This window comes from Lagenorhynchus albirostris, chromosome 1, assembly GCF_949774975.1.
Source record: "Lagenorhynchus albirostris chromosome 1, mLagAlb1.1, whole genome shotgun sequence".
NCBI lineage: Eukaryota > Metazoa > Chordata > Mammalia > Artiodactyla > Delphinidae > Lagenorhynchus > Lagenorhynchus albirostris.
In genome coordinates this window covers 5550572-5574877 of record NC_083095.1, presented here as the reverse complement: position 1 = coordinate 5574877, position 24306 = coordinate 5550572, and the positions used below count along the sequence as shown (strand labels likewise).

General features: G+C 59.5%; 1 protein-coding gene across 4 annotated transcripts in view; it reads right to left on the bottom strand.

The window, feature by feature from the left end:
• The window catches only part of CCDC85C (coiled-coil domain containing 85C), an 83349-nt gene that overhangs the window by 10256 nt on the left and 48787 nt on the right, over positions 1-24306 (bottom strand). For all 4 annotated transcript variants that reach the window (XM_060163428.1, XM_060163347.1, XM_060163257.1 and 1 more), the window contains exon 2: positions 10171-10244. In XM_060163428.1, coding sequence (XP_060019411.1) covers positions 10171-10244 — 74 coding nt within the window. The remainder of the gene's footprint in view (positions 1-10170; positions 10245-24306) is intronic.

Sequence of the window (24306 nt, the reverse complement as noted above, 5' to 3'; positions counted from 1 at the left end):
ATGGCTGAATAGACAGGTGAGTGAATGGGAGCGTGGCTCGCCCCGCCCCGCCCCCCTCGTTCCTCTGCTCCAGCACCCTGCACTGGTCCCCGAATGGCCTGGGGAACGGCCTCTGCAGCCCCTGGGGCCCACGTCCTCGGGGAAGTCCTCCCGCCTCCACGGGGCTGGGGCTGCCCAAGGTGTGAGCCTGCAGAGCGCTCTGACACGCTGCCCGTGAGCCTCCGCCGCCAGAAAGCAGCTCGTAGGTGGGAGCCCTGGGCCTCACCCCCTGTATCCACAGGCGCCAGCGCAGCCGGGCTCGTGACTAATGAATGCCCAGGGCACGCTCAGGAGGGGGAAGCAGGAATGAATGAATTACGGAATGAGTGAGTGAGTGAATGAATGAACAAGCACCTATGTGGCCTTAGGTGGTTCCCCTCGGGGCAAAGCGGAGCCGCGCAGAAGCTGGGGCTGGACCCAGAGGCGGGGGGACCCAGGGGTCACGCTCAATCCAGCGGAGGCCCCCTGGTCCCGCTGAGCAGAAACCTTGGCTTCTGGACCCTCTGCATCACTACAGCCCTGGGGTGGCGCTTCTGACCCCAACACCCTCTTCTACTTCAAAGGAACTGCGGAAACACTTCTGGGCAGATAAAATGCAGCGGAACGTCCCATAAATCAGCAGCAGGCCGTTGAGTTGCCCAAACAAACCCTAGGAGGGGAAGAAGCCAGGGCTGGGGGAGCAAGACAGGGCGGCAGCCACTCCTGGGGGCCCCTCCTCCTCTCCAGCACTCCCCTGCTCTGCCCGGGGGGGCCCCGCACACACCCATCTTCCCCCCCCGCCGCCGCTGGACCCAGGCCCCCATTTCTCACAGGGCCTCCAGCCTCATCAACTCCCTGGGTTCTGCCTTCCCGCCCCCATCAGACCCAGGTCAGACGCCCCAGGTCTCAAGGGCTTGGGCACACACAGCAGTGCCCTGTAAGTATCTGTAGGACAGGAGCAGAGGCGGCCCGGAGGAACAGGAGAAAGGCAGTCACTCCCCTCATTACCCCACTCCCATCCCATCCCCACCCCAGGCTCCCGCCGGCCTGAGGAGAGCCGAGACCAGCCGCCTAGCTAAGAACTGTTCCCGTGGCCTAGGGAGCACCGGAGTGTGGCCAAGGTCACCAAGGGACACAGAGGGGAGAGAAGTGGGGTCCCCTGAGTTGCAGCAGGGTCTTACAGGGGGATCTCGGTCACAGTCCTCTATCTTAAAATTGGACTGTCACCCAAGGCATACTGACCCTCCCTGGCCCAGCCAGGGGTCTATCTGAGCCGAGCCTCTGCCACCGGGCGCCAACAGGAAAGAGACACCGCCCCTCGCCCAGCACTCATTCACCCTCCCATGGGGATCCGCCCCCCCAGCTCCATTTATAGGCAAAAATCCCAAAGCCAATTATTTTCCTGGCCAGATCTCTGTGACAGTTACAAAATCTTCTCCAGTGGAAAGCGTGTTCTCAACTCAACATGCTGAACGTCCAACCCTGGGGCCGCAGGCCACACACACACTGGCATGGATTTGACCACAGGGCCAGGCATTGGAGCCACTGCTCTCTCCCGTCGGCCCCTGGGACCAGGACGGCGGGTGCTGCCCTGTCCTTACCCGCACCCTGTCTAGATTCTGCTCTGGGCTGAGTCTCCCCTCCTCCACAGCGTCTCTGATCCCGGACCAAAGGGGTTCAGAAGCAGCCCACGTGCTGCTACTGAAAACACAGGTCTGTGTGTCTCCTCCCTCCCGGCAGATAATTCCCTGGGGAGGAGGTGTGTGTGTGCAAGAGGGTGGGGAGTTTTTACTTAGCAGCACGCAATTCCTACCCCTGCCTCCGGCGATGTCCATACTATTTGCGAGCCCACAGCACTTTATGAGCAAAAAGCCACAAAGCTGGCGGGGAGAATGCTGGGGCAACGCAGCTAATGACGCATCGACATGAAGCAACACGACTGCACTTAAACCCAAATTAAAACTCCTGCCTCTTGCCTCTTGGTGCCCTGGAAGATGAAATCCCTAGGGTTTCACCACTGAGGTGGAGCGAAGCTGAAGGGGCCTTCTGGGGCAGCGGGGCGGGCAGGACACGGGGCGCACCACTGCTCCCCAGGAGAGGACTGCCCTGCCCCCCAGGCCCCCTGACGGGGTCCCTCGGGACACAGGGAAGCGGATCTGACACACAGAGCAGGAGCTGGAACAGGGTTGCCCGGATCCTTAAAAGGGAAGGAAACGATCCAGCGCTGCAGCTACGGCAACGGCCGCTTCCACCCCGCCCTGTCCCCCACGAGAAAGCAGCACAAGAGTTCTGGACCGGGAGGGAGAGACCCAGGAGGCTGCAGAGCCTCCCATCCCACTGTTAAGGGCACCCGGGGCCTCTGTCCAGGGCCATCACTGCAACGCTATCCAGCTCAGAGCGGGTCGCGGCGGGTGGTGTGAACTCAGGCTACCCCGGCCTCTCCGGGCCTCTGTGGGGCTGCAAGGAGGCTCCCAGCCACAGAAGCACCTAGTCATCGCCTGCCCAGCGACTCCTGCTTGCAAAGCCGGGGGATCCCTGAGGCCACCTGCAGAGCCTCCTGGGGAGCACCGTCAAAGGAGGTGCTGAACAGAAACGGGCCAAGGGCAGAACTCAGAGAAAACAAGGCTAGGCGCCCACCTCCCCGCCCCTCCACTCAGGGCTCCTCCCTGGGGGGCCGCTTTCTGGGCTCGCTCAGAGGCAGCTACTCGCCCTGCCTTCCTGGTCCCAAAGGGCTCTCAGCCCCTCGGGTGGGCCGCAGGCTACAACAGGACGTGGTCCTACCGGGTGCACCCAGGCAGGGAGGCAGCGCCTGACAGGTGAAGCGGGGCCTGCCACTGCGGAGATGGAAGGTGAGCACCGACACGGGGGCGCCCGGGCGTCCCCACCTGGCAATCTGCCCGCAGGTGACTGCTCAGATCCCCAGACGCAGGGCCCATGGGCCGATGTGTATGCAGTGACCAGGGGCAGGACCCCATCAGTGGGAGCCAGTCCTCAGCCTGCCAGCCTTCGTGGTACAGGGAGGTGTCGGTGTCTCTATCATGGGGACAGGTGACAAGTGACACCAGCCCCGCTTTCCGAAACCCTAACACAGGGCAGTGACACCTACCTCCCAGGGGTGGCAAGGCTGTAGCGCTCGGAGAGGGTGGGAGCCCAGCACTGGGCGCTGGTGGGTTCTTCCTACCTCCAGGCATCCCTGGAGACCTCGCCCGAGGACCTGGGCCAGCTGGGAGCCACCACTAACTCCTGTGGCCTCGGCAAGCCCTCACCCTACCAGGCACTGCAGGTTCTCCTGCAAAGTGCAGATCTCGACCTGCCCCCTGACCTCACAAGCTGGGCAGATCCGGTGAGAGGTGGGTAAGCAGGGGCCCGGGTGCAGCATCACAAGAGGCCACTGTCTCATAACTCTTTTGCTGTTACTTTGTAAAACTGGGCAGTAACACCAGCTCAGAGAGAGGGCGGATCCCACAATGAATCTAAAGGCAGGACCAGGGCACCCTGGGTGGTGGTCAGCTCCCAGGAAGAGATGGGAGGGCGCTGCGGGGGGCACCCAGAGCAGACAGGGCATCACACAGCACTGCAAGCAGCCCCCACCCCACACAGCACTGCAAACAAGCCCTGCCGGGCAGCTCTACCTGAAGCCAGCTTCTCGGGCGGCCATAGGGGCGGGGCAGCTGGAAGGGAAGAGAGCAAGTGTCACCCAGCGATGCCAACCACGACCCTCACCTCTGCCCTCCCTCCCCTGGACGCCCATTAGCCCAAAGCCGCCAGGACCTCGGCTGGGCTGCAGCAGGGAGGCCAAGGGCCGAGGTCGGGGTCCCCAAGGCGCCTCACAGGAGCCCCGTGTTTTTAGAAGCTCCAGATTGCACAAGGACTGACAGCGTGCCTACCACACGCCAAGAACTGGGGCCCCAACCCCTTCACAGCCCTCCCCGAGGCTCACACTGGAACACAGCTGCCCTTCTGAGAGGCACCCCGAGATCCCAGCCAGCTGGGCAAGGCCAGATATCTGCCCGTCCTCAGGGCGAATGTGGCCCGCAAGGTCTCTCACGAGAACATACAGGTCCTACCAACCAGATTTACCTGCTTTTTTCCCCCTTTGATTTTACGAGAACTCATTAGCAGGCCGTGAATCAAGGGGGCTGCGGCGTGGCCAGGGATCCAGCGGGTTCTTCCGGTTATTGCTCAGACGAGGCAGCGTGTCGCCCACGTGCGGTTAACACGTGGCTGATGTCTCACCCGCGGCTGGCACTGCCCCCACCCCATGCGACTTCAGGCCCTAAACCATTTTTCAAACCCGGATGTGTGTACTGCCCAGAACCACGTGGCCTGTAACTGATGGGTACCGCGCTGACCGGGTCCCAACCGCAATGACCGTCATCCCCTCACGGGTCCCCTGGTGGGACCATTACTTGCTCCGATGAGGTGAGTGAGGGGCGGGCCATGTAACCTCTGTGGAGGCAGGTTGGGGACTCTGGAGGGCACAGGTGTTGCAAAATCCAAATCCCATCGCAACTGAGTGGACCTGAGCAACTCGCCCACTTCCAGGTCTCTGTTTGCCCGCATGTCAATTGGGGTCCAGTAGGACACTCAGCTGCTGGATGGCCCACAGGTGAGGTCACAGTGGCTGACCCATGACCCTTATCGCCAGCCAGCCCTGGCCCTCAGTGCTTTCCGTGATTTGCCCTTTAATCCTGGAGCAGACACCGTTAGTGTCCCCGTTTTACAGCTGGGAAACCTGAGGCACAGAGAGGTTAACCCACTGGCCCAACGCCACCCAGCTGGTAAGTGGCACTTTGAGGGTTGGAACCAGGCCCCCTGGCTCTGGGGTTGGCCTCTTACCATGCTGAGCACCTGGTGTCTGGCTCACGGTGGACCCTGGTTAAGCCTCGGGCGTAAGGGACAAGAATTCCTTGTCTCTCTTCCTGCCCACGTTGCTAGCCTGACCATCTGCTTGGAGGATGGAAAGAGGGGGTTTCCTCCCTGGCTGAGGAAGAGGCTGGACTGGTTCTAAGGTTCTGCTAATGAAGCAGATGAAGCCCTCCGGAGACCACATCTCTCATGACGGAAGGGGCGGGGACATGACAGCCAACCCCGGAACACCAAACAGGCGAAGCAGGGACAGCCCAGAGCCCGTCAACGAAGCAGCACGGCACAGAAGATGCCAGCGAGCAGAACTGCCACCACAGACACACCATGAGGCCAGCATCTCTGCAGGGCTTGGGCAAGGGGACCAACCAACCAAAACAGCCCTCCCTGGGGAGGCGGGAAACAGTACTGAGGTGTCAGCAATGGGCTCAGATAGTAGCAAACTGTTCCTCAGTCCCAAGGCCTGGATGGTTCAAAACGCAGACAAAAGGCAAGAAGGAGCAGTCCACCAGGGACCAAGCCCGGCTGAATGGGCGTGGGCTTCCAGACCTTGAAAAATCCCAGGCTCCCAAGACCAGGAAAAGGAGAGAAGGGCAAGCACTGCCTGGGCGCCCCCAGGTTCCAGTCAGTGCTGTAGCAGGCATCACCATCGCCCCTGTCTTATAGGTGAGGAAACCAGGCACCGGGACATAAGGTATCTTACCTAAAGCCACACAGCCGGTGAGTGGTGCAGCAGGGATTATCTGAACCCAGACTCCTCTGGGGCTCAAACCCACTTTCTTATACCGTCAGGCCAACAGCATCATTGCTACAGGTTGAACTGTGTCCCAATCAAATTCATATGCTGACCTGTTGACCCCATGCTCCCCAGAACTGTGAGACAATACATTCAATACATTTCAGTTGCTTAAGCCCCTTCTCCACGCACCCCGCTCCGACAAAGTGCATGGTTCTTTGTTACGGCAGCTCTAGCAAACTAATACAATCACCTGTCCCAGGAAATCCTCCTCCACCCAGGCCTCAGTTTCCCCATCCATGCTTGGTGTAAATCCTGGGGTCACTTCCAACCTGAGTGTACAGTGACCCTGTGTGGCATGGCAGGATGGGAAGAGCGGGCACCGGGGCCAGGCGAAGGGGGGCCGGCTGGGACCCGTCACAGCCACGGGCCTGGACCACTGCCTCCTCTCCCCAAGACGGCCGCCCGCTCCTGCCCGACCTGCTTCTTGCTCTTTTGTGAAGCTGGCTTCTGGGCACACGCGGAGCCTTCATTGATCAGCCCAGCAGGGAAGTGAATGGAGGGAACCACAGAGCGTAGGCCCCCGCGTCAATCAGAGCCGCCTCCAGCCCAGCCCGGCTAGGCACCGAATCCACGGGAAAAATCATAGCACATACCGGGCTCCAGATGAATCACTGCAGAGGAAGCAGCTGTGTTGATGAAATTTTAAAGCCGACATGAGAAAGAAAATATGAACTGCAATACAGTAATTTAGCCTGTGAACACTCTGGTACATTTTTAATTAAAGCTGTTTTGGAGTTAAATAGAGGCCGTGGAGGGAGAGGGTGGGCAGTGGGGAACGGGAATCCACAGCGGCTCTCTGCCCTCCCACCCAAACCCCAAAGCCACGTCCCCCGAAGATAGTTAAAAGAATAACATTGCTCTCCCCTGCTTTTCGCCAAAGGCAGATTTTCCACTTTGCACAGAGCTGGAGGTTTCTGTGCAATTTGATTTCACTGAAAAGATATTGGTGCCAGAATCATAAAATCTCACAAGCTAGAGCCCATGAGACCGTGGCCAGAATCCCACCCATGGCAGCAATCTCCTTCTTCAATATTCCCAAACACGGTCACCCATCACCCCCATCCATCCATCCATCCATCCATCCATCCATCCACACTTGATTACCTCCACAGATGGTACACTCACTACCTTATGAAGCCACTCTCCCTGGGTTAAGCAGACCTTCCTTATTCTGGGCAAGAACCAGCCTCCCCTCCCCGCCTGGGAGACCAGGCAGGTGCAGCCAGGGTTCCCCAAGATGCATCCACCAAGTCCAGTTGGGCATTGAGACACAGATGTGACCACTGAGACCCAGCAGCCCAGTCCTTGAGTACCTAACAGTCCAGCAAGGGTCAGGGCCAGGCTTCACAAGGAGGATCCCAATATCCCATCAGCAAGAGAGGCAGCCTATGGGGCTGAGAGAGCCCAGAGCAAGTGCCGGGCCACCTGGGGGAAGGCTACTGGCAGGAGGCCAGGAGGAAGGAGGCTAAGAAAACCCCATCTTCCCTGGACCAGTACTCATCAAAATAAGACCAGTACGCTACTTGTGGGCTGAGCCCTGCCCACGGAGTTCTCCCCACCTCCACTGTCCTCCACAGCCCTCCCGTATACATGAGCCTGCTGGCCAGGACAAGGAGGCAGCACAAGAGTACCCCCTGTGGGTAGGCCTCTGCCTGGACACCACTGTACACCCACCCCACCCCCCCGCCGGCCATGCACACAGCAGGTGATCAGTTACACATGGAGTGAGTGAGTGAGTGCCCATTTTACAGGTAAGCAAACAGAGGCCAGGGGAGAGGAAGTGGCTCAAGGGTCCTCATAAAGCTGATGCCACCTGAGCCACCCTAGGAGCCCAGAGACAGGCAAGGTGTCAACTTCTGCCAGGAAGCCCTGAGCGGGCCAGAAGCGGCCCTCCTCTCACTGTTTCTCACATCCCCTGCGTGGCTCAGAACAGCAACGCCCTCCTCCAGGGCACCCACCCACCCTCAAGGCCAAGCCCTGGTGGCAGCGGGTGGCAGGGGCAACAGGAGTCCCGCCCATGACCCTGGAGATGCCCTGCCCGCACCCTGGCCCCCGGGTGCTTCTGCATCCTGTAGCTTGAGGGTCAGCCCTCGGCTGAAGCAAGGGGACCAGGGCAGGTGGGTACGCAGTGCACTGGAGGGCCAAGGCCCCAGCACCACACGGCTGCCCCCTTCTCGGGATGCTGGGTACGGCCCTGACACCGCTCACTGGGAGACCCTGGGCAAGACCCCCACTCGCCAGCAGAGTCCTCGTGAGGAAGAGACGAGGATAGGACCCAGGGGCCCCACCCCCATGACACACACAAGCACCCACGGCTATCACCGGAGCAGCTCAGCCTCACAAGGCTTCATCTGGGGAGAAAGAAAAGTCTACTCAGGAACAAGAAACTTGGCACACTGGATGGTCTCTGAGTTCCCAGCACTTCTCCTGTACCAGCGAGGAGCCCGGCCAAAGCACGTTCTTGTCCCTAAAGCCCCATCTGCCTGAAGCCAGCAAGCCTGGGCCCGGGCGAGAGGTCGCGCCCCCATCTGATGGCTGTGTGTTTCCGGAGAGCCTGGCGTGGGTACAGGTCGGGGACAGAAGCCCACTGCTGCTGCCTCCAGGACAAGGACAATGTCCCCAGTCTGACCCCTGGGAGCAGGTCAGAGCAGGCTTGGTGGGGAGGGACCAGGCAGAGAAACCCCCTGCCCAGGTGGCGGCCCGCACCCCTGATGCTGCAGACACAGGGCCCCGTCAACCTCCACCTCTGCCCTTGTGGGCACGGGGCAAGGGGACACAGCTATGGGGGGCTCCCTTGTGAGACCAGGGGGCTCCCAGAGGCAGGAGGAGGAGGAAGGACTGCCACTCTGCAGCCTGTCCTTGTCCTTGGAAACAGGACCACAAGCCATGCCCTGCCTGGACCGCAGAACAGCATTGCAAATGGCATCCCAAATCTGGGGTCCAAGCTCTCAAGAAACAGTGACACAAAGAACAGCTGGACTGGGGCAGACTCACAAGGCTGCTGACCCGCTGGTCGGAGGCTTCCACTGCCAGAGCGAGGTCCTGGCCTTCACCCTGCTGTACAGTGGCTGAAGTGAGTGACTCGCTTCCCTACTCGCTGGATGGGAACCAGCCCCAGAGCAAAGGCCCCCAAGTCCTGAGGCTGCCCCCATCGCCTCTGCCTACAGCTCCCGCAGCCCGCCCCACACACCCTCCTTAGCCCACATGGAGTGTTCAGGTCTAAGGAGCCCTAGCCCACCGCCAGGCGAGGCCCCAGCCCCTCCCTGCCCTTGCCAGCCCCGAGGAGCCAGCATATCTTGTAGCCAGGCCCTTCCAGCACCTTAACAAGTGACACATTTTGTTTGAAAACAAGCCTTGCGATTCAGTGCCTGACTATGCGCCTGACACAATGCGGTGGCCATGGGATGTGGGGGAGCTAAGACCCAAATGTGAACCACATACTCTGCAGGGTCCTGCCGAGCTAGGGGGAATTTCCAGCAGCCCCTGCGAGGGCGAGAGGTGGGATGGCAGCTGTCGGGCTGCACTTGGGGCTGTGAGCATCCCAGCCGCCGCCCAGTGGGCAGAGAGGGTGTCTGAGCAGGGCAGTGGCGCCAAGCCCACTGGTCGCCTAGCAACGAGGCCAGGCAGCTGAGCCCTCCCTGGGGCTGGTTCCCAGAGAAACGCTCTGGGCATCCCGGCCGGCCACTTATGGGCCAGCAGATGTGGCAGGGGAGAGGGATACTGAGATGAAGTCAGGGATGAGTACAAGGGAGAAAGAGGCTGGAGGGTCAGCCGAGCCAGCTGGCCCCAGACACCCCGACCAACCGGGCTGATCACAGCCCCCCATCACCACCCTGCCAACAGCAGGAAAGGCCCCTCGTCCTGGCAGCCACGCCCCCTCCACGCTCCAGCCGCACTCGTCAAGGGCACAGACGCCTACCCCCCACCTCTCATCCTGCACCACCTCCTCCCCGCACTGACCCCATCACCCATCTCTAACCCGCCGTCCCTGTGCCAGGGGCAGGCCAGGGACGAGGCCTGGCCTCACCTGTCTGTGGACTCAGGCCAGGCAGGAGGGAGGAGGGCAGACCCCAGCCCAGAGAGAAAGTGGCACAGCAGGGGCAGGGAAGTTTCCATGGGGGTCTGAGCGGGGACGGGCCAGCCCGCCTCTTGGGCCTTGATGCGCCCATCCAGAGGGCAAAGCAGTCCATTTCTTCAGCACTTGCGTGTGTGTTCTGCACCATCTCTGGGACGGGCCCAGCGCCAGCCCCCAAGGGGCTCGCAGACCACAGCGGGGACAGACAGGGAAAGGCTGTGATGGAGGGAAGGCAGGTGGCCGTCCTCGGCCAGGTGTCCCAGGAGGTGACTCCGGGCAGGAGTCGGGGGCAGGTGGAAGGTTAGGGGTGGGAGGGGGGAAGGGAACCCCAGGCGTGCTGGGGCGAGAGTGGTGGGTGGGCAGCAGGGCCTGCGCTGGCCCTCAGGGTGGGGTTGGCCCACAGCCAGCCTACCTGTGCCAGGAGCTTGTCACCCTCCAGCAGCTTCACCTTGGTCTCCAGCTGCCTGATGTAGGTGGACGAGGGATCTGTAACGACACAAAGGGGGCATGTCACCCGTCGGCAAACTGTATCCAACAGGAGGGCCCACCCTCCCCTGGGCCCCCTCCGGTGGGCCTCTGAGCCCAGGTTTCCCTGACCTGCAGAAAGTGGGTGATGGGTTCCCTCACCAGCTCGTCCTGAGCTGATTCCTTCAACTTCCACAATGCTTCAGGTCCAAAAAGAGTTCTCACAAATGCTCCCCTGATGGGACCCTCACCCAGGGGCAGCCCACCCCAAGGCCCAGGGTCCAGGGAGGCCCTCCCCTGCTCAGGGGGGAAACTGAGGCCCCAAGCATGCCAAGTCAGCATCTGGGCTTCCTCCGCTCCATCCTGCCTGACGCACAGAACTTCTACAAGCGATCTGTTCGGGGGGCTGCATAACACAGATAACCCACCACCCCTCCTGCAGTCAGAGGCCAGGGAGACACCTCCAGCCACACGCCCCCAGTTCCTGAGCGCGGAGGGGGTGAAATCCACCTTCCCTCACCACACTGACCCCGCTGCACAATCACATCAGAAGTGGGAGAGGGACTGCCCCGCTGGCGTGGCGGTTAAGAATCCTCCTGCCAAGGCAGGGGACACGGGTTCGAGCCCTGGTCCGGGAAGATCCCACATGCCGCAGAGCCACTAAGCTCGTGTGCCACAACTGCTGAGCCTGCCCTCTAGAGCCCGCGAGCCACAACTACTGAGCCTGAGTGCCACAACTACTGAAGCCCACGCACCTAGAGCCTGTGCTCTGCAACAAGAGAAGCCTCTGCTCGCCGCAACTAGAGAAAGCCCACGCACAGCAACGAAGACCTGACGCAGCCAAAATATAAGCTAAGTAATTAATTAATTTCTAAAAACCACCTTAAAGCATCCTGTCTCTATTAAAAAAAAAAAAGAAGCGGGAGAAATTCCGCCACCCTGGCTACCCACAGCCCTGGTCCTACCTCCCCATTGGGCTGGAAATCAGCTCAGAGGAGAAAACTAATGACTAACTCACTCCAGGCCAGGACAAGGGAGCCTGCCTGGGTGGAGGCCAAGGGTGACATGGGGCAGAGAGGGCAAGGGGAGGGAGGCAGAACACGGGACATGGAAGGTTAACACAGGGTAGGGTAGGCAAGGGGACCGAAGTGTCACAGCAGGTGCCTGTGCCGAGGGAAGAAAGGTGGGTCTGAGCACCTCTGTGACAGCATAGGGTACCTCCCCCAGGAGGTCTGCTGCCACCTGCTAAGGGACGGCTATGCTCCTCTCACCCGCATGAGCGCCCGGCCAGAGGCCACACAGCCCAGACGCCAGCCTGGGCCCTGCCCACCCCTGGGCCAGTTGCTGTTCCTGCTGTACCCACCGGCCCCAACCCCCAGCAGGACTCAGGGTCTTCCCGGACCACACCAGCGGCCCTTCATCTCAGAAGGCACCAGACCTTCGACCAAAGCCAGCTCCCTAATGCCCCACACCACTGCCCCCCCGGGGGGGCTTTTAACCTTCCCAGGTGGGCACAGGGGGCTGAGGTGCAGGCAAAGGACAAGCTGGACCGTCATGCATCCACGCCAGCACAGTCAGCATGACCGCGGGCGAACCCCGGGCCCTTAGGTGTGTGACGCGGACGCCACGCCCCTCCCCAACAGGGCCTGCCGGCAGAGGAGGGGTCCACGGGCGCCCTGTGAGGATGTGGCGGCCAGTGGCCCCCTCCCCAGGGCCCCAAGCCCCCTGCGCTGGAGGCTGGCCCAGGTTTCACGAGCTTCCGCCCATCAGCAGCGCCGAGCTGCTGCCTCTGACGTGCCCCCAGTTACAGGAGGTGCCCGTGTGCCCCTTGACCTGCCTGCTGTGGGTCACTGTGTTCCCCAAGCATACCCTCAGGAGCCTTGTCTCCCCAGCCCTGGACCAGGCCCAGGAGCCCTCAGCCCCGCCCTGGGCAGGAATGGGGGGCGGCCCACCCCGCCCCAATTACATAACCAACTCCTCCCCCCTGCTCCCTGCCAGTCACCTCTCAGGAATGCGGAGCCTCCTAGAGAGGAAGAGGGTCGCTGGCCAGGCCACTCCCCCTCACTCCCAGGGAGACCCCGGTGACACAGGGCAGCTGTGCGAGGAGCCCCGCTGCGTGACCTGCGAGAGGCGCCATGGCTTCTTTATACACACGCGGGGCAGTGGCGGGGCAGGGTGGGGGGACCGGACCCCAGGCGGGGACTGCAGAGGCTTCCCTGTGCCCAGGGCCCGGGCAGGGGACCCTCAGCAGTCACTACAGTTCACGCCCCATGCTGGCCCCCGGCCTCAGTTTACCCGTCAATCAGCCCAAACTGACCAGCAGTTCCCACATCGTGTCCGCACCCGCCCTCACGAACAGGCCTGATGGGAAGGGCCTCAGTGTTCCAGGGGTGCTGGGCCCTGTGAGCAGGGGGACGGAGATGGGGTGCAGCCTGGCCTCCCCAATCCTCTGTGTCCTCCACCTGCTGCCGGCAGGAGGGTTCCCTGGAACACCACCCGGGAAACAGCGGATAAGGTAAACTCCAGACCCCCCCAGCTCCCTCAACCTTACACGTTAAAACAACCACTGACCCCTATGTGGTCCCCCTCTGGGTGGGGTCGGCGGGGGAGGGAAGGTCCCCCCCATTCACCTCCGTGTGACGCACGGCAGCCCCTGCACCTGGCGCCTCCTTGAAGGCTCACAGGGGCCAAAAGACATCGTCCCCGTATTCCAGACGAGCAGGCCACGAGGAATAGTGTCCCTACTTGCTGGCAGGTGAGCAGGGGGGCCCAGGGCCCAGACTTCCAGACCCTCTTCCCACCACCCAGGCCCACCCCCATAGGTCAGTGCTCAGGACCCCAAGTGTCCCGCCGCTCTGAGAGGAGCTGACAGCACCGTGCCATTGTGAGAAGCCGGCAGAGGTCCCTAATGAGACGTGGCTCTTGGTCAAGCGTCTCCCCTGGACGCCCCACTACTGACCAACCCTCGGGCACGGCCGCAAGCCAGCCCCCTTGCGCACCGCAGCCCCAGCAGGGGATGTGCTGCCAGGCACAGCCCTGAAGCCAGGAGAAGGACCAGCGACCTGAGTCAGGTCACTAACTCTCACGCTGCCCTGTACGGTCGCAGAGCCACCCTGAAGGCGGCACACCGCCCGCCCGTGGTCTCCTGGCTATGGGGGCGATTTTGTGTCCCTCTGCCATTCCGATGCGCTGAGCCAGGAGCTCCCAGCCCTTCCCTTCTCTGTCAGACTGCCGCTGGAGCTTGGCCTGGGTGGGAGGGAGTCAGCAGACGTGCCGAGCAGCTTAGCGCCCGCGCTGGGCAACAGGCGGGCCGGGCACACCGCCACTCCACAGCCTCACGCCCACCTCCCAGGACGGCAGTCGGGAAGAAGGAGCGGCGACAGAGCCAGCGCCACGAGAAGGGACACAGGCCATCGTTCACCCCACAAACCACAGGCCGCGTCCACGGCCCCAGAGCAAGGAGCCGCTCCGCTCAGCCCATCTCTGGGTTCGCCCCAAACCCCAAGAGGCTGCAGAGGATGAACTACGCTTCAGACATCAAGGTTTGTTGGGTTTTTCTTTTGAATTTCAAAAGAACAACGTGAGAAGCTTAAAATGCCTTTAATCACCCAGTGCTCCCAATGGAACGTGTCCTAAGGAATGAATTGCAATCATGAAGAATGCAGACAGCGTTACAGGGACCCAAACTGGAAACAACTATTCGTCCAACAACAGCAGAGAGTTTATACCCTTGTCGCCAACCAACGACGTTTAGGAGAGTCTCTCTCCTCAACGGTAAGAAAAACACTTAAACACCAGTGAAAAGAACTGGACACAAAACTACACGTAGAATTACTATTATGTTTAAAAATATTGAAACAGAAATCCAGGAACGCGGCACACAGAGATACTGACCGTGGTGTTGCTCACGAGGAGATGGGTGACTTTATTTATTCACACTGTTTCTTGTTAATTTTCAAGTAATCTCCCTTTAGAATAGGGAGAAATCTTTCTTTATAAAAAAGGAGAAGGGACTAAACGATTGTACCTTCACATCGCAGAGTCCCGTGTTAATGTCAAGGGAAACAGAAGGGTGGCTCAGAGGATGGCGTGGAAAGTGGGCCCCCATCGGCCACCCTCTGCCCACTGCCCCCAGCTCTGCTCTGGGGGCCTTTTCCGAGGCCCAGGCTCAGCCCCGAGCCTGCCCGATCCTGCAGAGTTTAACAGGCTATGAGGCCGCCTCCTCAAAGACCCAGATAAGCCTCCCCGGCCACACGGGACCCCGTCCCCACCGCCCCTACCCTCAGCTCCCCAAGCCAGGCTCTGCATGCTGCCAGGAGCCAGGGAGCCGGACATCTGGTCACCTGGGGGTCAGAGCAGGTGCCCTGCCGTGGGGAAGAGTGAGAGCTAGGTGGACCTTCAAATCGGGGTTGGTGGCAGGGGCGAGAGCAGGAGGGCAGGGGATGCCAGGAAGGGCCCGGCTCCCTGGGAGGACGATCCTTCCCAGCAGCCTCGGGCAACTCACAATCCCACGGGGCGCCTCCATGCCCCCGCCTCTTGGAGACAAGCGTGTAATTAAATTAATCCCAGGTTTGCAGTAACAAGGAGTAGAGCCAGCAGGGAGGGAAGAGCCATTTCCTGGCTTGACTGCTGGGGGGGGTGGGGGGGTGGAATGAGGGAGGTGACTACGAAAAGGACCCCGAGCCAGGCTGGCCAAGGTATCCCCTGGACATTCCCTGACCCTCCCAGGGCCCACTGGTCCAATTCTGGGGGACTCACGATCCACCTTCCATCTGGAGTGACAGGGAGAGCTCCCGCAACATTCTCGCCCACAGGAGCCTGAACATCAGCCCTCCTACGCCCCTCCTCACAGGTCCTTGTTCCCGGGGCGCGCAGGACCAGAGCAGCCCGTGGGTGGGTGGAGTCCTGGAGCCGAGGGTCTGCAAGCCCCTCCCCACTGGCGCTGATCGGCTCCACCGAGAAGTCCTGTGCCAGGTGCTGGCGTTGACCATCAGGGCACTCTGCCCTCCCGGAAGCTGCCAGGTCACATCTCCGCCCCCTGCAGCCTGGCCCCCTGCCTGCCTAGGCAATGTCACCCCAGCCTCACCATCGGTCCAAACTGCAAGAATTTGGGGGCCAGAGGCCATGTCCAACCACCCCTGTCACCCCCTCCCCACCTAGCTCACCGCTAAGCACGCAGTAGGCCCTTGGAAAAACCTGAAGACCTAAAGGAATCAGTCCTACGGGCTGGGTCGAACAGGTTTCCCCAAACGAGTTGACTCTTAATCCTATGAGCTCCCACCAGCAGCAGCTGCAATGACAGTAAGAAGCGCTCAGCCTGTGACAGTGACCTGGCACCCCCAAGGCCACAGAGGGTACAGCATGCCAGCGGCCAAGGGCAACTGTCCCTCAGACCTCAGCCCACAGCATTTACCCTGTTGTCTTGTGCCAACCTCACCAGGAACTTTCATCTTAATTTGGGTGAGACAAGGATTCGCATACAAGCGGGTTACGTGGGAGGTGACCCCAGGAAGCCCAGGTGAGGGTGTGGAGAGGTGAGGCGGGGAATGGGAGCTGATGAGAAGGGTGTGAACCCGCTGGGGGTCTCACAGTTGCTCGCCTGCCCAAGGGCTCCCTGGTGGGAGCCGCTCATGGCAGGAGGGTGGTGTTCATGCCCCAGGAGTGCCCACCTGGAGAGGCAAGCTCCCAGGCAGAGCTGCAGGTGCCCACAGGTGAAGCGGGCGGTGGGCACGGAAGCGGTGAGCGCCACGGGGATCTGGGCAGGGCGCCCACAGTATCTGCCACAGCTTGGGAAAAAGTACGACTTTCCCTCTCTGCAAAGGAGGACGTGGATGGAGGCTGGGGGCAGGGGACTGGGGGGTGGCACACAGCCACATGCGGGGCCTGATTCTCCAGCTGCCGCCTCTTCCAGGGTCCCCACCAGCCCTGCCTCCCTTCTACCCCCTCTCCCTGAGCGGGGTCCCTATAAGGTCTCGGGGACAGGCAGGCTTTGCGGCAGGTCATCAGCAGGAGACTCGGCAACGCCACACCTCGGGCCCCTGCTCACACCCAGCAGCTCTGCCGTGAGATGGCCGGCATTTCCACAACGCAGCCCGGCTGGTTCAATTCCCTTCTCCTTCCACTTCATTACGAGGGGTCGGCTGTGGCACCGGGGCCAGTGGCTCCACTGAGGTGGAGGGGCCTCATTACACAGAAGCACCCTCACCATTCCAGGCTTCCCTCCCTCTCTGCCCCAGAGGATGAGGGCAGCTCCTGAGAGCATCTGCCTTCCCGTGAGTCGGTTCCTGGGCTTCTCTCCTTTCTCCCCCGCCCCAGGACTGGCCCCCAAGGGGACAGGTGAGTGCCACACATACCTGCGGGCCGTGGAAATCAAAACCAAGTGGGGCAGGCCCACTCTGCACCACGGAGCCTCAGTCTCCACCCGTGCCTCCCACCTGCCCAGGATGTGGTGGAGCTGTCACCTCTCACAGGTAACCTCAGACACTTCACCCCCCTGGGGAGGTATCCCCATCCCCCCACAGGCACAGAAACAAGGACGCAGCGATGCACAAAGTCACACAGGCAGGGCCACCAGGAGAACCGCCCCCAGGGAGCTCGGACCAGCTCCGGGCGCCAGGGACAGTGCTATGGTCTGGATGTCGGTGTCCCCCAAAATCCATAGGTTGAAACCTAACGCCCAATGTGATGGTGTTAGGAGGCAGGGCCTTTGGGAGGTAATTAGGTCACGAGGGTGGAGCCCTTGTGAGTGAGATTAGTGTCCTAACCAAAGAGACCCCCACAGAGCTCTCTCGCCTCTTCCGCCAAACGAAGACACAGCAGGGAGACAACCGTCTGTGAACCAGGAAGTGGCCCTCTCCAGACACTCAGTCTGCCAGCACCCTGACCTTGGGCTTCCAGCCTCCAGACCAGAGAGAAACTCCTGTTGTTTATGAGCCACCCAGTCTGTGGTATTCTGTTATAGCAGCTCGAGCAGTTAAGACAGACACAGCGAGGCGAGGTCGTTCCAGCAAGAAGCAGCAGTAACCGCACACTTAATGAGCACCAACGGTGTGCCTTACTTACAGGCAATCGTCCTCATCGTCTCTCGCTGTGAGCAGGTACCGACCCCTGTTTACAGATGAAGAAACTGAGGCTCCGGGATGTGAAGTGACAGCTGCAGACCAGGCAGTGACGGGGCAACCTGCTCTCCCCAGGCAGCCTTCCCTACCTCGGGCTCAGTGCAGCCCTGGGCTCACGGCAAAGGCCACACTTTCTGCAGTACCCAGTCCTGCTGGGAAACAGGCCGGTACTCAGCGCCAGAGCGGCTGCTGCCCTCCCACCCTGCCCACAGACCAGGCTGGTGTCCCTGCTGCCCTCACCTCTGATGAATGCACAGCCCCATCAAGGCCCGGGACACGGATCCGGCGGAGCCTGGGAACGGTCCTGTCTTCTTCAAGGACTTGGAGGATGTTCCAGGCCCACCTACTCCCCGGACGCTGAACAATCCCAAAGGTCATCAAAGGACTGAATCCTTGCAGAGCAGTGGGTCCCCAAATCCAGGACTAGAAAGGCAAGTTACCTGTTTCACGACCGTCCAGGCTACCAGGGGGCTGTGAGCTCCCCATCACGAGTGAAAAGCAAGCAGGAGCTCCGTACTGGATGGGAGCCCCTGGAACACTGTAGTTTCCCCACGTAGCTGGGAGGAGGGCCCCGGTGCCAACGTACTCACTCTACTACCCTCTAGATCCCCCAGGGACCCTGCCAGGTGGGTGGCAGAAGGCCTGTCATATAGAGGACAAAAAGAACGCTCAGCGAGTGAATGGGTCCACCCAACGTCGCAGAGCCAGGCACCGGCAGGACCAGCAATCACGCATGCTCGTGTAAGGGCATGGTCCCCTACTGCGACGGTCTCTCAGCCTAATGCAGGAGCTGCAGGAATAACCACGTTTGCGGAAGGGCAAAGGGTGGAGTGAAGAGGCTCAGCCCAGGGATGAGGGGGGCCGAGAGCAAGGATGCGCTGATGGGGAGAAATCAGGGACTCCTTCCTGAAGGAGGCGGCATCTGAGCTGAGCACTTAAGAGCAAGCAGGACTCTGACAGGCAGACAAGGCAGGGTGGGGATGGGGAGGATGGAAGGCGAGTCCCAGCTGAGGGCGCATCTGCCTCCTGGCATACATCGCGGCCCCAGGAGGTGCGGGCTGAATGTGAGACAGATATTATTTATGGATGAAGGCGAAAAGGCTGAGGAGGCATATCAGAGGAACATCAGGTTCCTGCGAGGAGGAGTGGCAGCGCTGAGCAGGGAGGGCTGCCCCTGCCCCTCCCTCCTCCAGGCGGGCCTGCCCACCTGAGCTGCCCACCAGTAGGTCTGCATGGTGGGCAGGCCAAGGGAGCTGGCTGCAAACTCCGAGATGACTACCAGGGCCTCGGGCGTGAAGAAGAGTTCCCCTGTCCACACAGGACATCGAGAAGGGACCCTTCTTTCCCATTCGCCCACGCAAATGTTACTGAGCACCTCTTATGGCCAGCAGACGCCAAGCACAACCCCAGCCCTCCCAGCACGCCCCCGTAACCCTCACACCGAGCTATCCCTGTTTACTGCAGAGGAGCCTGAGGCTCAGAGAGGTTAAGTAGCAAGTCCAAAGTCACACAGCGAAAACACTGCAGGGCTGGGATTTGAACCCAGGTTTGTCCAGAGCCAAGGTTCTTTCCACCCTGCCTCAAAGCTCCCCCAGCAGCCCTGGGGCCCCCATACGATCACCCTGGGCCTCGCAGAACATCAGCACCGTGGTGGCTGGCACTGATCATTCCAAGCCTTGACTCTGCCAGGGAGACACAGAAACCAAGGTTCAGGAGGGGCCCAGTAACGGGTCCAGTCACAGAGTCATAAAAGCAGGGCTGAAAGTCAAGACGTGCGCGTGCGTGCCTGTGTGTCTCCATCCCCAAACCCGGTGCTCCTCCAGGCCGCCCACCGAGGCAGAGAAGGGCAGGGCTTGGGAAGACTCATGGCTCCCCTCCCCTCCCTGAGCAAACATTCTCTGCGTGGGGCAGTTCTGGAGACTCTCAGCCTCTAAGATTGGGCCCAGGCTCCAGGGAACTCCACCCTGGACGGCGTTCTCCTGGCCCTCTCGCCCCTGGGACCCCCACCCCAGGGCACCTGCAAGCCCCAAGACTCTGGGCCTCATGGGGTCATGAATGTCCGAAAGGCTGGCCCCCAGGCCCTCCCAAGCTCCCCCTCCATGCCCTGATATGTGGGATCCTGGAAACCTCAAATCCCACATCCCCAACTCAAGTGGACAGCCGTGACCCCACCCTCTCCATCCTGAGCCTGCAGAGGCAAGAAAATTAATGGGCACAGAGAGAAACAAACAACTGCATTGATGAGAACTGAGATCTCGCCACGCTGGCCGCTCGGCCTCTCCTGACAAGGCGCACGGCTGTCTCCTGGCTCCCACCTGCCCCTCCATGTGCCACACACACACACCAGGACCCCACGGATCGGTGCTCTGTCCACGCGGGGCCGCCTGGCATTTAATTCAACCTGCGCTGAAATCTCGACGAAGTGGCCAAGCAGGAGGCCGAGTCCAACCCGGCTCATTGAGAACACACCCCGGTTTGGGGCTTCCCTGGTGGCACAGTGGTTGAGAGTCCGCCTGCCGATGCAGGGGACGCGGGTTCGTGCCCCGGTCCGGGAAGATCCCACATGCCGCGGAGCGGCTGGGCCCGTGAGCCATGGCCGCTGAGCCTGCGCGTCCGGAGCCTGTGCTCCGCAACGGGAGAGGCCTCAGCAGTGAGAGGCTCACATACCGCAAAAAAAAAAAACCAAAAAGTAGAATACACCCCGGTTTGGATCCGCCTGCAGCACGGGTGCTCTCAAGCTGAAAACTCAAACTTATTTTTCCATCTACCGCTTGGGAGGCCCGACCATCCCAAAGTGAAACTGCGTCATTACTTCAAAACCAGGGGAAAACAGGAGAAAAAGAATTCCTTTCCTGTGCCTTCAATTTTCAGGCACAGAAATTAACCTGTGTGCTTAGGTGACAGTTCAGGTGTCAGCACTGTTCATGTCCCCTCCCCCCCCAACCTGATTTAACTCTGAATGATTGGGAATTATTGATAGAGGCTGAACAGACCACCTAGAGGCCCCAGCACGGCCACCTAGCCACACAGAAGGCAAGTCACACCTGGCCTGGGTCTCCCTGGGGACATTTTAACATTTGATCTCTTCTCCCCTGGAACCAACTAAACTGGACTCCAGCGAAGGGGCCTGGATGTCCATACATTTTAAACGTCCTCCAGGTGATTCTAACGTGCACACAGGGCTGGGGACCCCTGATCTATGCTGAGCAGTGACTGTTCAAATTGTCCCCCTCTCGGGCTCCTTTCCCGAGGGACCCCACACCTCCTGGCCCTGACTACTCACTGGGGCTCAACCCCTGCAAACACAGCCGTACCACAGGGGCTCCGAGGCGGCCAGGACATGCGGGACGGATGTCTGAAGGTGGTGAGGAAAGGGGGTAGGCGGGTAAACATTCAGGGAGCCCCTGAGTGTATGTGCCAAGCCCCTTGGTAGCCAGAAGTGGAGACCTTGCTGGTTTCGGGGGAAAGGGAGTTTGCTTTCATTGTTAGACATCATGCATGTCTCTACCAAGCATGTAAAGCTGGTGGGCCCAGAATGGAGCCAACTGTCCAGCAGAGGAGGCAGGAGGGAGCGGGCAGGACGGCAGGGCACACTCCAGCCGCCTGCAGAGGCGGTGAGGTGCGGGGAGCTGTGGCAGGTGGAGCGGGCCCAGCACACAGAAAATCTAGGTGCGGCTGCGTCATCGGACACAGGGGAGTGGCTGGAAGTCCAGCCGGAGATCTGACACCTCAGCAGGAACCCCGCCCTGCGCGTGAGCAGCAGAGCTGGGGCTCAAAGCACAGGAAGCAAGAGAAAGAGAAAGAGGGGCTCCAAGCAGTCAGCTCTGGTGGCAGCGCCATGTCTGGACAGTGCTTTGCTGATTCAGTAAAAACAAGAATAAGTCATCACAAGAAAGGTGGAGGGATTCCCGGGGTGGTGAGGGCCCGCAGAAGCTCTGCGCGCCTGGCACGCATGCCCTGCAGCATTCTGTGCCGGTGGGGGAAGGCTGAGTTGTTTCCTGAAAGGGACTGCGGCGGGTGCGGAGAGTAAAAATTCAATCCCAACCTCACACCACACACAGAAGGCAGTTCCGAGAAGGACAGAGAGTTCTACGGGAAAAAACAACTCTAAAAACGTGGGCCTGTTTGATACAAAGGGGGTGACAACTTATGCTACAGGCAAGAAGCCAGTCACAAAACACCGCATCTTGTACGACTCCATTTATATGAAATGTCCAGAGTCGGCAAATTCACAGAGACGGAAAATAGATTAGTGGCTGCCGAGGGCCGAGGGGGAGGAAGAACAGGGAGTAACTGCGGACGAGCACAGACTCTCTCTCTGGGGTGATAAAAATGACCTGGAATTAGATAGCGATGGTTGGGTAACTCTGTGAATGTAGTAAAAAGCAATGAATTGTATACTTTCATATATATATTAACTGTGTGAATTTTGTCTCAGTACAGCTGTTGTTAAAAAAGAACAACTCCAGGACTTCCCTGGAGGTCCAGTGGTTAAGACTTCGCCTTCCAATGCTCAGGTTCCAATGCTCAGGGGGTGCAGGTTCGATCCCTGGGCGGGGAGCTAAGATCCCACATGCCTCGCGGCCAAAAAACCAAAACATAAAACAGAAGCAATATTGTAACAAATTCAATAAAAAGAGCAACTCCAAAAAGGGAGGGAGGGAGGGAGGGAGGGAGGGAGGGAGGAAAAACAAGAAAAAGAAGAAAAACAAAAAAAAATAAAAAGAGCAGTTCCAGCTTTCAAGTAGGAAAGGATTTCTTAATCAAGAAGCAAAACGAACAAATCATAAAGGGAAGACCTGTCACACTCAACTGTGTGAACATTAAAAACCCTGCCCAACAGCAGACCACAGATCTGTGAGCACAGTCAGAAGACCAGCCTCCTGCAAACAAAGACAATGAGACAGTTTCAGCCATTTGACCGACAGAAAGTGAATAGTGGTCACTCATGTGATGGCAAGAGCGTAAGAAGCAGGAAGCAGGACACGGGGCGCCCCGGCACAGCAGATCAGACAGCCACCCGGCATGGCTTCCCGCCACTGAAGATGCACCTGCCTTCAAGGACCCCCGGCGGTCCAGGCGTGCAGAAACAGGTACAAGAACGTGTCCCAGCGCTGGAAAAGTAGTGAAAAAAATGGAGACCACCTCAAAGTCCTCCCTGGGAGACCAGATGAATTGTGGTTTAACCAAACAATGAAATACTATGCAGAACTGGAAACGAATGAAGTGGAATTACAGGTACCATCAACAAGGATACATCTCAAAAGCACGATGCGGGGAGGGGCGGGGAGGCGGAACTGAGGGACACATATAAATGTGACATCATTTATAAAGTCCGAAAACCTGCAAAGCATCATCGTACGTTGCTTATGGACATACAACCTGTAAGAGAAATAATATCTGTGCAGGAGAGGGGTTAGGTACCGAATTCCTGGCGAAGGAAGGTTCTGGGGAGGCGGGGGTGAGGAGATGACACACAAGATGCCTCAACTCTACCTGTAACTCCTTATTTCTCAAAAGGATCTGATGCTAAAAGGCTTTATTGTTGGCAATCTGATAAAGGTGGGCAGTGGAATCAATAGTCTCATTATTCTCCAAGCTTGTTTCTTTTTATATATTTCTTCACAATAATAGTAATAATAACATTTTTTAAGTAAAAGGAAGAGAGTTGGGGCAGCGCAACAGACGCTCCAGAAAAAGATACTGGAAGCTTTTGATGTTGGAACACCCCCTCCCTCGGTCCCGGAATCCCGGGCTGCCTTTGGAAAACCTCACAACATCCCTGGCAACGAGCCTCCTTTGGTGCCACCCCCCACCCCTTGGGAGCAGTGAAATGGCAGCAGGTCAGGAGCCTATGGGGAGGAAGGGCCACAGGGATGGGAGGCTGACAGCAGTGGGAAACCAGACCGCAGACCGCTTGGGGACAAGAGCGGGTTCCCTCTCTGCCCCAACTGCTCTGTGACCTTGAACAAGCCCTTTCCCTCACCCAGGCCCAGAGAGATGCAGGCAGGAGGCCCAGGTGACCCAGAGGGTCAGAGGGCAGGACAGAGATGTGACCCAAGAGCCCCTACAAGGCCGCATCCCTGCAAATAGGCAGGGCAGCAAGGACCCGCCCGTTAAAATGACACAGACTCGGCACGAGGGCAGCAAACTGCCCTTCCCCCTTCACAGAAAACCCACAGCAGGTGACTGCCGACCAGAAGATCATGGACAAGACTGGGCTTCAGGGTGCATCCCCCGAGGTCCTGGGGAGGGCGCGTCCTTCCAGCCAGTGAAGGACCAACTCCTTTTGTGGCCAGGGCGTGTCGCAAGAGGAGAAAACGGGTGAAACGTTGCAGCTCCGGCAGCACCCTCGGGCCTCAGTCTCCCCAAATGACATCACAATAAAGATATCAGCCTGCGCTTATGAACTGTACTTGGCAGACTACTGTCCACCCAAAGATGCCCACGCTCAACCCCTGGAATCTGTGAATATGTGACCTCACGCGGCCAAAGAGACTTTGCAGATGCGATTAAGGTTATGGCGGTCAAGAGGGGGGATTAGCCTGCATGATCCAGGTGGACCCAATTTAACCTTGTGACTGTGTAAAAACGGAGAGCCCTTCCTGGCTGTGGTCAGGAGAGGTGACTGAGGAATGGTCAGAGAAACGTCCTCTTGCTGACTCTGAAGACAGGAATAGGGCCACGAGCCAAGGAATGCGGGTGGCGTCTAGAAGCTGGAAGAGGCAGGAGAAGGATTCCCCCTCAGGTCTCCAGAAAGAGCGCAGCCCTGCTGACACCTTGATTTTAGCACTTCTGACCTCCAGAGCTCTAAGATAATACATTTGTGCTGTTCAAGCCACCAAGGGTGTAATCTGTGACAGCAGCCGTAGGAATCTAACAGAGGAACTAAAAGCTGTGGCTGTGCGACTTCAGGTGACTTGCCTAGCCACTCTGAACCTCACTTTCATTTAAAAATGAGATTT